The sequence below is a fragment of the Balaenoptera borealis genome (genome assembly GCF_965194805.1).
Source record: "Balaenoptera borealis genome assembly, chromosome: 9".
Classification (NCBI taxonomy): Eukaryota; Metazoa; Chordata; class Mammalia; order Artiodactyla; family Balaenopteridae; genus Balaenoptera; species Balaenoptera borealis.
In genome coordinates this window covers 33,427,254-33,440,581 of record NC_138873.1, presented here as the reverse complement: position 1 = coordinate 33,440,581, position 13,328 = coordinate 33,427,254, and the positions used below count along the sequence as shown (strand labels likewise).

The following is a 13,328-nucleotide window of genomic DNA, read 5'->3' as shown; positions in this document are numbered from 1 at the left end:
TTCTTAAGTATTGTATTACAGTTCGGTATATTATGCAGATCTTGCTTCTTTAAAATAAAGACAACTCAATAATAACAATGTAAGTTACACCAAATATTTAAAGATTCTTAATTTCAGGTGCTTTCATTTACATTAAATAATTATTAAATTATTAAGTAATAATTTTAACCTTAGAAGTAGAATTGGCAATAGAGGGCAAAAACCAATTTTAAATGCCAGCTTTAAATGTGACATTTTTACCAGGAATTATACCCAGTGTCTTGTAATAACCTATAGTGGAATATAATCTGTAAAAAACCTGAATCACTGTGCTGTACATCTGAAACTAACAATATTGTAAATCAACTATACTTAAATAAAAAAGTGGCATTTTTATAAGTAGAAAGAGGGAACAATGATGATCCATTTTGTTTAAAAATTTGTTTTCAGAGGTATTACGTCTTTTAAATTTAAAACAACTTTGAAAATTAACATAGTTTAGCTGCACAATAGTGATGAGAAAAATTCATTTTAATCTAATAACCTGAATTTTTTTATTCACTAAATAATGGGGACACTTAATGACTTAGAGAAACTCCCCTTTTAAAAAAGTTTTTAAAAAGTCATTACACTTATAATCTGAGTTAGAAACTCTGAGGAATAACTTGACTAGTTACATATTATTCAGAAGATGGGATTTGAATGTTCATAAGTTATTCAGAAAAAAAAAATTGAACTAAAGGTTGCTGCAACCTTCATCTAAAATTGTAAGGCTTAGTGATAGTTTTGCCTTGGTGATTTATCTATTTAATCCCCAGTCATAAATCTTATAGATCATAAGCATTTTGGCTCCAAATTTCTTAGATAATATTGCAAAATAAATCAAATGTGTAGGGAGATAGAGATAGATCAGTATAATTATTATGATGTATGAATACAGACAAGCATATAATATTTAAATTATATATATATATATATATATATATATATATATATATATATATCACTTCATCAACTATTTACAGTGTCCACTGTTTGCTTAGCCATCTCATCTTGGTGATGTATATATTCTAGCTATAGATTGTAACTAGGTAGTGAAATTTATCTCTAGAGAAGCAAATAAAAATGTAAATATTTCAAATGTTTATATTAATTAATTTCTGGCATCACACAGCTTATAGATTAAATATGATATGAAAGAGACACATGACTGTCTGCCCTTGAACACTTAGAATGTGTTTGAATAAATAATATGATTGAAATCATTGTAGATTTTCATCAGTTATATAATAAAATTGGAGATAATCTTGGCACAAAGCTGAACAGAGAGTAGGCTCTTAATAAGTTCTGTCTACTAATATCATTGTGAATACTACTTCTTTATGCACATCAGAAATGCTAAACTTTAAATTTTTGAAAGGATGGACCACTTCTAGAGCTGACTTTTGGACTCACTCAAGGGGCCACATTGAATTGTTGTTAAAATTAGTACTTATAACAGAGAAATATAAATATTCTAAGACAAAATTTAAATTTAAGGACATGTTCATTTCAACAACTTTATTTAGAAATTTTAGGGTGTGCTAGGTATTTTAGAGCACTTTCCCACATATAGTTTTATGTACACACAGGTGATTATCGTGTATCTTACTAGTCCCATATACCAGAGGGAAAACTAAACTCCAGAGAAATTAAGTGCCTGGATTGTGATCATACAGCTTGCTTGTGGCAGAACCAATACTAGAACCAGTATATTCTGATTCACCTCTCTGTGCTTCTTCCAATGGCACTATAGAAATAGAAACAATTACAGAGACATTGAAGAGAAGCAAAAAAACAAAAAAATTAATAGAACTTAATGTTAGACAAACTATGAATGTCCATTGTAAAAAATGACTCTAGTGTTTGGCAACAGCTATGCTAACTCAAATGTAAGGAGCTAGACAGGATGAAAAACTGCAGGTTTAATTACTTAATTTATTGTGGCACTATGCTAAGTATTTGCTTTCATAATTTATCAGCATGAAGTCTTTACTCAGATCATATCCCTATTCTGCTAAATGAGAAACTCATGTTTAGAGAAACACAGAAAATAACCCAATTCTAATTACAAAATCCAATTATGGACATTACATCAGATTTCACATTATTTAGAGATAATTAAAGAAATATGTTTGCTAAATGGGCCTCCTGAGAATAAAGAGAACAGATATCATTGAACTGAAAGAAGAAAAAACTTATGGAGAAATTTCAAAAATTCGTGTGACCCAAACCACAGTCATGAAGTAAGATGAGTTTGCCCTTCATTTTTCGCCTCTTTCTCTCAGTCCTCTGCTCCTTCAGCAGTTATTCATGGACAGTCACACTATCTTAGCCCTAGCTTCCTCACTCACTGACACTTTGCAGCATCTTATCCCTTCTGGTCTGTCTTCCCCTACCCAAGTGTTCCAGGTAACAGTTAGTTAAAAGCAGTCCTGCTCTCCTATTTTATATGCAAACGTAGACCATGTCCTGATTGTCTAACCCCTAATGATGGAAAATTTATGCCAGTGATGAAAAAATTCATTATTTCCTGTCACATCACAGAAACCAAGAGGCAATTCAGTTCCCTCTTGCACTGGCTGTGAGAAAGTTCAAAGCCATATGTTGATCTGCCACTATCCAATGAACATATTGTACAATATATACATATACACAAATATACTCATTTTTTACAATACGCATTCTGCACTCTAAATATACCCCTGATTTTATCTTATTTTTTAGTTTTTTTCTCTTTAATCGTATTGCATCATTTTATCTTAATGTACATATTTTGATAGGTAAGATTAAATGCATTCTGGAACAAAGCTAATTGTATCTGTATTTATACATTCACATACCTAAATACATACACATATGCTCACATACATATTCATTTGTATGTACATATATACACTTACTTATAAATGGATTATTATAAATATAAAAATTTACATTCAGCCATTTAAAAAGACTGTTTCTATGTTTAGAGCCTTACTGTTTATTCCAGCAATAGCTTCTCTTCCTCCCCCTGTTTGTGGAAAAAGCCTGCTATTCTTGATCTCTTGTGTCTTCTGTGGCATGGAGTGGATAATCCAGGGAGCCGAATATTGCCTCTGCTGGTGTAGAGCAAGCCAACTAGAGTTAGATGACATAATCTTGGAATCACTTGAAGTCAACAAAGATCTTACAGTTCCCTCTTTCTATCACAGAACAGTTAGCTTCATGTATTTGCCAAAATCAGTGTCAAGTTGCTGCATTTGCCAATCCAAATTCTATAGACATTTTTTGTTGTACATGTTTATTTCTCATTCTAATTTTATGTTTGTAGCTGAATACCATCTTCTCCATACTTATAACTGCAGTTACAGCAGTAAGGGAATGAACCCTCAGTTTATGTTGTTTAAGGAGTATTGAAGCACAAACACAAATATATTTTATGAGGAGCTTTTATTTAGACTCATCGTGTCAAATAGTTATATTACTAGAAGTTTAAATTCACTTAATTCTGAATACTGGATGGTTATAGGGAAAAGAGAGCATCAAGTTAGAAATCAAAAGTTTTGGATCCCATGCTAAATTCTCCTGGAAATTAGCATATGACTTTGAGCAAGAAAAATTATGCCTGCCCCAACCAGCTCATAGGATTTTGTGAAAATGTGATAGAATTATTCATAAAAGCACTCTAAAAATGTAAAGAGCTAGTCAAATCTGATATATTGTTATTGCTTAATTTTTTTCTGAAAAAGCATTGATTTCTGTCAGTGAGTGTGTTTTATTTTACTTCTGTCAGCCTTAATTGAGGCACGAGTATATTTAAGAATTTGAAATCTATTTTATAAATAGTTTTAAAGTGTCAGAAGCCTTATCAAGAACCTTTGACGTGACTTATGGTAAACTAATTTAGGATCAATAAACAATTGGTATGGTTTTCTTTCAATCATTGTAGTCCCACATGGGTGGGAAACCTAGGGCTTCTAGTTAAGAGTCACTTTCTCTGTAGATGATGAGGTAGTTAAAGAATGCCAGTTTTAAAAGAAAACATACGTGCATTCCAGAGGTTTGTCAAAATCCAGTCCTCCGTTTATGTCTGAAAACAATAGCAAATCACAGCATGAGGAGGAAACAACAATTGTTTCTTTCCATTTTTACGTGTGCCTCTTCTCTTCAGTGCAATCATACTCCTGCCAAGAAAATCACCCTTGGCGAGCTCCCTTTGGGTCATGGGTGTCAAGCCACAGGCTGCTCTCTGAAAGATGGGTCCCCTCTCACAGACCATGGGCTGGGTGTAACTTGCTTCTGCTGCTCATGGCAGCCACCAGAACCCCTTAACGTGAAATCTTTTATCTGAGTAAGATTTGTAAACTCAAGATAACGCCAGACCAGGCTTTTCCCCACTTACCTCAACAGATTCATTTAAATGTTCCACTGAGTTGAAATTTTTTAAAAGATAGAACTACTTGGTTCTAATAGCTTGCTACTATCAAAAAATAAAAATTATTAAATCTTTAAAAACAAACAACCCAATCAAAAAATGGGCAGAAGACCTAAATAGACATTTCTCCAAAGAAGACATACAGATGGTCAATAGGCACATGAAAAGAGGCTCAACATCGCTAACTGTTAGAGTAATGTAAATCAAAACCACAATGAGGTATCACCTCACACTGGTCAGAATGGCTATCATCAAAAAGCGTACAAATAATAAATGCTGGAGAGGGTATACTGTTGGTGGGAATCTAAATTGGTGCATCCACTATGGAAAACAGTATGGAGGTTCCTTACAACACTAAAAATAGAGCTACCATGTGATCCAGCAATCCCACTCTTGGGCATATATCCAGAAAAGATGAAAGCTCTTAATTTGAAAAGATATGTGCACCCCAATGTTCATAGCAGCACTGTTTACAATAGCCAAGACATAGAAACAACCCAAGTGCCCATCAATAGAAGACTGCTTAAGAAGATGCGGTATATATATAAACGGAATATTACTCAGCCACAGAAAGAATAAAATAATGTCATTTGCAAGAACATGAATGGACCTAGAGAATATCATACTAAGTGAAGTAAGTCAGACAGAGAAAGACAAATAATGTATGATATCACTTATATGTGGAATCCAAAAAATAATACAAATGAATCTGTATACAGTAGAGGTCCCCAACACCCGGGCCATGTACCAGTAGTGGTCCACGGCCGGTAAGGGACCAGGCCACACAGCAGGAGGTGAGCAGCGAGCGAAGCTTCATCTGCCACTCCCCATCGCTCGCATTACCGCCTGAACTATCCCCTCCGCCACCGGCCCATAGAAAAATTGTCTTCCACGAAATTGGTCCCTGGTGCCAAAAAGGGTGGGGATCGCTGATATACAGAACAGAAACAGACTCACAGACATAGAAAACAAACTTACGGTTAACGAAGGGGAAAGGGAGTGGGAGAGGGATAAATTAGGAATACGGGATTAACAGATACAAACTACTATACATAAAATAGGTAAGCAACAAGGATTTACTAAATAACACAGGAAACTCTATTCAATATCTTGTAATAACCTATCGTGGAAAATAATTTAAAAAAAATATATATATATAAAACGGAATCACTTGCTGTGCACTCGAAAGTAACACAATCTTGTAAATCAACTGTACTTCAGTTAAAAATAAATAAGTAAAAGAATTATTAACTATTTACAGGACTACTATGAGTTAAGCCAAAGGGATATTATTTTAAAAATAGTACGCATGATCGGATCTGCACAAAAGTTAAGAAAGTATTACAAAGTCATACAAGTGTCAGGAGCAAAATGAGCTCAGTGCTTAATTTGTTGTTCTCTCTTTAATTCATTTAGCCATCAAGCAAACCTCTACTGAATTGTCCTGTCATATATAATAGAAAATAAATCTGTTTAGGGAAAACATAGTGAGAGAAAGAGTAATTGGGGGCATTTCCTTTGAAAACGGCAGAGGAGCAGGACTCACAGAATTCAGAACAGTTGATGGCTCTTCAGAGAGCCATTGTGTCACTTCTAAGGTAACGGTCCATGCATGAAGGGTGTCTCTCACGAGGCAAAGAAGTATGGCCAGAGTCGAACAGGTTGACGAAGGCTAAAGCTAGCACGTAATTACTCTGCTAGCTCCTGACTTGGGGTTCAACTCCGTGACTTCAGACCCAGGATGGAAATATGTACAAAGTGAGAGGTAAACTTTGGAACATGCCAGAAGATATGAAATGGCAAGGTTGTTTTGGTTTGTTTCGTTTTATTATAAGTTTAGGCAGAATATGCCTGCTTGATCTCATCTGAAAGCTTTTCTGAGGGTTCCGTCTGTGTAAACAGTGCAACCCTGAGTACCCAGGGGCAGCAACCTGCACACACACATACACACACACCCCGACACCCATGACGGAAGTACTGGACAGAGGAACCCCATCACCACCACCACCACTACCACCGCTTCCACTACCACATACTGAGTTTTCCAAAATCTCTAACAGGTTTCTCTGGGTTGCTTCAAATTCATCAGGATTTGGCTAGAGAGAAAGTATGTGAGACTGTATTTTGCCAGGCCCAGGGAATCCCTCAAGAGCAGCTATACAGTCCCACTTGTTACTGATGATCAGGGACCCAGAACAGTCAAAAATCAGTTAATAGCATGTCACAGGGATACCGTTTTCCGTTGGACTGTGTTCACGTCTACAGAAATAGCAATGTCATTTTATCCCGGATTGGCCAGATCCTACTCTCCGTCTGTGAGACGAGAATGACCAGCCTGTACCCTTTTGTCACAGCAACATTGGAAGAAGAGAAATGAAAATATGCTGCTAATGACTTTGTGTATCTGCTTCTTCCTTGTCCCCGTTGTTCCCCAATGACATCAACATAGCTTTAGCCCGACGTGCCATTTGGACCGAAGTCTTGGCTTGATCTGTGATGAATGCCCTGTCGGGTACACAGGACCACACTGTGAGAGGTAAGCACATACTACACTGTCTTTCAATGTGATTTCCACCTTGGGAGTTATAAAACCACAGGCATTGTCACCCTTCGCACTACCCCAGAAAAGCCGCCACACTCAGGTGAAATAAAGTTTCTCACCACACTTGTCAAACAAATGCAGTATATTTTTATAGTTTATTTATTCTCTAGAAATTGCTCTATAAATCTCCATTCACTCAGAGTGTTTGATTCATGTTTTAATCTTAAAGGTTAAGCATTAACCTGCAATCTTTCTAGAAAGTATTGTTCAAGTGGAAAGTCATGCACTTTCAGATTTATCTTACTGTCTACATTGGCAACATTTATTTTTCATAATTAGCTTTTTGTCCTTAAAATGTAGCTGAAATGTGTAGTTCATAGTTCAGCAAGTGGTCCATAATTTACCTTAAATATATTTGAAAATCGAAACAAAATGTAATTTATTATCATGATTTATATTCTCATCTAATTACTTCTAAGCCAGTATTTTAATTCCCGTTGATTTTACTAGGTTGTTTTGCAGTGGAGCCAGGGATATTATTTTATGTAATTTGTGTGATTATTTTTCCTCCTAAAATCTTTTGAAGGAAAAGGTTCTTCCGTATTTCAGTCTCACTGAAAATGGTACAAAATTCTCCCATAATGTCATTGACAAACACAACAGCATCTTCTGGGTGTAGCATTGAAAATAGTCCCTTTTGTTGCCATCACTAGAGGGTGGGTGGGGGTCAAGGTAGGGGGAGAGGCAGAGAAAGTAACCTGCTTTCACCCAGCATCACCAAGGCTAACACCACAGAGGGCTATTTCTGCCTATCCTTTCCTGTCCCCTTGGCAGCCATCAACCCTATTTCAACCAGGCTGCATAAAGTTAATGAAGCAAGATCCAATCACCCAGAGAGAATTTAGCCAGCAGCTAGCAGTCTGTGGACACGGTGCCAGTGACAGCTCCTAGCGGCAGCAAGTACTATTTGTGAGTATGGCAGCATCTGGAAATTAGTAATGGAGGAACAGAACTGAAATAAGGAGGGTTTATTTGCAGTTGAGACACTCGAAGTCTTTGATTGTGTTTTTTTAAGAAAAGGAGGACACATGCATATTACTTACTGTAATCGGAGAACATATCATTGCCAAGACAGATTTACATCAAATGCCTAATCCCTCTGGCTCACTACAGGCAACCTTTTTTTTTAGCAACTGGAAAATGACAGCTGCTCTGTCATACAAGGCCATTCAATCCATTTATCTAGGTGGGCTTAGTCTCTGATGTATTTATACTGCTTTGCTCCATGATATGTATTTTCTGTATACGTTAGACAATGGTTTCTAAACCATCTACAATTTAAAATCCTACATTTTATTTAAGAAACATTTGTTTAGCAACTACCATGTGCTGTGCATGGGGCTAGACATAGGCTATAAACAGATGTATCCTACCATCCTTGCCCTCAAGCAGCTCACATTTTTAATGTGGGTGAGAATATTCGAACATATTCTGGAGAACATTCTGGTCTGAATAATAAAATTCACCTAGGAAAGAAATACCTGACAGAAAGGATGATTTCCTGTCTAAAATCTTTATTAATCTGATCAAAAAGAAGAGAGAAACATGCATCAAATGGCATATCTTACCTCTAATTCAAGTTTTTCAGTCAAAACTAACCTTAATCCATTATTATATGGAAGATGTGATATTATATTTTTCTAGCCGGAATACAGATTAGGGTTTTACAGGAATATTTAGTGTCTATCATTTCTCTGTGTTTGTAGGAGCTAAGAAGTCCATTAGATGGATCCAAAATATTAGGAGAAACATTTTTGGGGATGTGCAGGCTGAAGTAGACCAGGATGTGAGGGAGAATAAGGGTCAGGGAAGGAAGGAGATACGGGTTGTACTGAAAATCTTGTAATCAAAACTATTCTGTGAGTGATTGATGTAATCAGTTATGCACATCATCTACACAAAATCAGCATTGAAAAACTGAAGCCGTGTTTTCCAAGCTATAGATGTTCTTGGAATAGAGTTCTATGATCACTTACATTTGGGAAGCATCTATTAGCATGTGAAAGGTTCTGACCAGTCCTGGAGTGAAAAAAATCTCTTCAATTTGTTTAACTCATCATTTTCTAATCTTACGTGACCATAAATCCCCTACTTTTATTATATAACAAGAATGCATCTCAGACTCAGATAGACGGGAATTATAACTTTATATTTTTATCTCAGTTTAATTTCTACTTTGAGATCAAATTCTTTATATGTAGGAGCTGTGAGGGCTTGGACACATAATCTCAGTCAAGTACACTTTAAACTTACCCAGTGTTATATGTCAATTACGTTCCAGTTTTTAAAATTTGTTTTAACTTTTTTTCTCTTCTCCCCACTTTCCACCTCTAGCTTTGGTTAGAACCAAAGTTCTAACAAGCTTACTTATAGTACCAAGAGCCTTGAATGTTTGAATGAGTGTGTGTGTGTGTGTGTGTGTGTGTGTGTGTGTGTGTGTGTGTGTGACTGTGTTTTGGGTAGTGCACATACGGTAGGGCCAACCTGTTCTGAGTAATTCATCCAAATGCATTTCTGCTGACCTCTTCCTGTTTCCTGTCCCCCTGATTACCTTTCCCCTCAGGTCTAATAACTCTCCCCACTACTTTCCTACCACTCGTGGGCACACAGGATGCATGCTGCTGTCTTCTTTCCAAACTGGGATCCACCAACATCCCTACTCTCATCATTTCTCCTCCATCTGCCTTTCTAACTCCATCCCATTTCCTGTTTGGCAATGAATTGCAGGAGGAGGTGCCACATTCATAGAAAGGGTGACCTTTAAAGCCAAAGTCCAAAAGATTCCTGTGTTTCTGCTTTCCTTCCTGTCAGATCCCTTAACTCAGTCAAGCAGCGCAGATGGTCTTGCTGCTTAAATTGAGGGAATGGAGAAAAATTGTGAACAAGAGGATGGCAAAACAAGATATGAAAATATGGACTGATAGTCTGTCACAGATAGGACACTGGTTACAGTTTTCAGAAACTTTTGCTTGGGGCCAGAGCACTCATACTTTGAGATATTGCTGCTTTCCTCTGACTAGCGACTGTTTTAAACAAAATGAAAAGAAGAGAACCGGGGTGAGGGAACTGGGTATTCATCATGGCACTTTGCTAAGATTCTAGGCTTTTATTATCTGGACAAGAAGAGAAAAATATAGAAAAACAAGGAGACAGTAGTTTGAAGGGCAAAAAGGGATGAGTGCCGGAGCATCAAGAGAAATTAAAAAGAACATGGAGAAAAAAGGTGAGCTAAATGCTGATGACATCTGTCTACTGGACACTAAGCTACTTTCTGAATAAGTTTGTAGCCTCAACAACATATCACACTTCATGAAGACAGACATTTTAAGAGATTGTGACAAGTTCATCCAGTGAGATCCATAGGACCACAAGAAACTTAATGAGCTATGTGGACCCCTTAAACCCTGTCCCCTCCTGAGCTGGGCAATTTTTTAGTCCTCCCTACGTAAGGAGAGAGAGGTCAAAGTTAACTTTAATTTCACAATTGCCACTGAGAATGCAGAAGGTATTTGAATTCAATTGCTTAGTATTTGGAAAATTTACCTACAGTTTTATCCACATGATTTATATTCAGTGTCAGAGAAGCCCCTTTTTGTTTGTTTTTTTTTTAAATTTCAATTCCAAAATCCAGTTTAGATATTCTCTGCTTCAGAAACGTCTTGACTCTGAACCGAGTCTAATTGTCATCTGATCACTATGCTGGTGAGAATTTCTACTCATGGCTGAGCCTCCTTGATCCCTGAGTCCTGTATGCAGAGCATGGGGTTACAGAAATTAGAGACGAGAGACAGTTATGCTTACTCGATAGTGCCATTAGGAAAATTGTGACTGGAAGTAAGGTTTCAAAAGGCTGGTCATCTGTGGTTGTGCAGTTCGTACACTGCACAAAAGTACTCAGCCAAGGGGGAGACTGGGGGCTCGAATCCAGCGTGCCCTCTTCTTGCCAATACACTAGCTGTGCTGTGCTTGGGTGCCCAGCCATGTCTACTGTCTGTTCATTTTTCTGCATCTGCCCAGAGGGAATCTTTTTTTTAATTTGCAGAAAGGCACCATATAAGCAGGCACACTTCCTCCGTCTTCAGCTGATTCAGTCAAGTGGGAGGTAGTAAGAATACAGTGCAGTTCCACAACCATTCCCATTTAAACTCCAGCCACCCTCCCCTGTGCCTTTGCCAATACTGCTTCTTCTGCCTGGAAGACTGCAGCCCTTCCCCCACCGCTGCCTGAGAGCAACTCTACTCCCTCTTAAAATTCAGCTCTGTCATCCTGAAAGGGTCCTTGATGAATCCTAGTTCGAGTTGGTTGCCCTTTTCTATACTTCTTTAACAGTATTTGCATATCTCTAATAGTTCACTGCTACATTTTTTAAGTATAGATGACCCTCGAAAAACATGGAAGTTAGGGGCACCGACCCCTGTGCGGTTGAAAACAGTGTATAGCTTTAGAGTTGGCCCTCTGTATCCACAGTGTGGTATCCGCACATTAAACCAACCTCGGACCACGTCGTACTGTAGTATTTACTGACTAAAATCTGTGTAGAAGTGGACTCACGCAGTTCAAACCCATGTTGTTCAAGGTTTAACTCTATATCTTTCTTCTCCATGGACTGTAGTATGAAGACTGTTCCTTATTTATATTAGTATCATGTGAAAGTGCTCAATAGATGTTTAAGGAAGAGTGGGAGGGGAAAAAAAGCAAGAGCTTTTCTAACTTGCTTAGAGAGATTGAAGCATTGTTTTCAGTCTATAGTTAGGAAGAACGTAGACCAAAGATTTTAGCCAGAAGTTGTTGAAAAATGATGGAGCAGAATGAAATAGAGAAAAGTCTCACCAATTTCCTTTCTTCTTTTCATTATTTTTTCTCTCCACTGCCATTTCCTCTCTCTCTCTCTTTCTCTCCCACTCTCACTCTTGCTCTCACTTAGATAGACAGACATAGATATATAGATATATATATATATACCTTCCTTTAATATTGTTCCTAAGTCATCTTACATAACTGCATGCGTTATCTACATTTAAAGAATCTCTTTCTGAAATATTGCAATTCGATTTGAAAAAAAGTTAGCAAATGTGCAAAGGAACAGGGACTTTGTCATGTTAAGGTCCATCTCTAGCAAAACAAAATCCAATAAACTGTCTGTTTACAAATGTCTTCCTTCTGCCTTTCATATGAAAATGAGAGGACTTTAGATTTCAACTAACAATTTGTTTTGGTAGAGTGAAAGTCCGAGAAGCTGGAAAGGTCTAAAGGTCTGTGATTTACACTAATGTTAATTAGATGAATCCAACTTGATCAGACTATAAAACACTATTATTAATACAAGTTATATGATTAGCAGTATTGTATTCACTGACCCTAGAATTACCTTTTAATTTCTATTGATGGGACTTCCCTGGTGGTCCAGTGGTAAAGAATCCGCCTTACAATGCAGGGGATGGGGATTCTCTCCCTGGTCAGGGAACCAAGATCCCACATGCTGCGGGGCAACTAAGCCCGCGTGCCATAACTACTGAGCTTGCGCACCTCAGCTAGAGCCCATGTGCCACAAACTGCAGAGCCCACGTGCCCTGGAGCCTGTGTGCCACACCTAGAGAAGAGAAAACCTGCACGCCACAACTAGAGAGAAACCCGCACACCACAACGAAGAGCCCGCATACCTCAGTGAAGATCCCGTGTGCCGCAACTAAGACCTGATGCAGCCAAAAAGTAAAAAAATTTTAAAATAAATAAATAATAAATTAATTTTAAAAATTTCTATTGAAACATTTCTGTCTCTAAGAATACTGTTCTATGTATAGAAACACACACACACCTGAACACCCCTAATAAAATCTGAATGCTTACTTTCAGCGAAGGGCCGTATCAATGATGTATCATATATATTCAGTAAGTCTCCTTACATGTCCTACAACAAAAAGTAAAAAACAGATGCCTCTTCAGTTATTCTACTTAATTGTAATTATTTTCTCATGGATTGAGTTGGTTTTTTAAATTATTGTTGTGGGAGAATTTGGGACTTATTAATTGGTATCTACGTTAAAAAAAAAATTACCAGATTTTGTTATATAACGCCATCTCTCCTGAGGGCAGTAAGTCATTTTGAGGAAAATGAGCTGAAAATAATGGGGGTTTGTTATCTGTGATAATGATCATTGTATATGGTTATTCTAGTGGAGCAAAGTCACTCTCTTAATGGTAAACAAAATGAGATGTGAATATATGTGGATGTGATCATGAGCTCTGAATATCAAGTAAGGCAAGAAGAATCAGATTAAAATTCAAAAGGAT

General features: G+C 37.2%; 1 protein-coding gene across 2 annotated transcripts in view; it reads left to right on the top strand.

Annotated features, from left to right (window-relative positions):
* LAMA2 (laminin subunit alpha 2) overlaps positions 1-13,328 on the top strand; it is a 626,305-nt gene that overhangs the window by 389,724 nt on the left and 223,253 nt on the right. For both annotated transcript variants that reach the window (XM_082406304.1, XM_082406303.1), the window contains exon 18: positions 6,885-6,971. In XM_082406304.1, the coding sequence (XP_082262430.1) occupies positions 6,885-6,971 (87 nt within the window). The remainder of the gene's footprint in view (positions 1-6,884; positions 6,972-13,328) is intronic.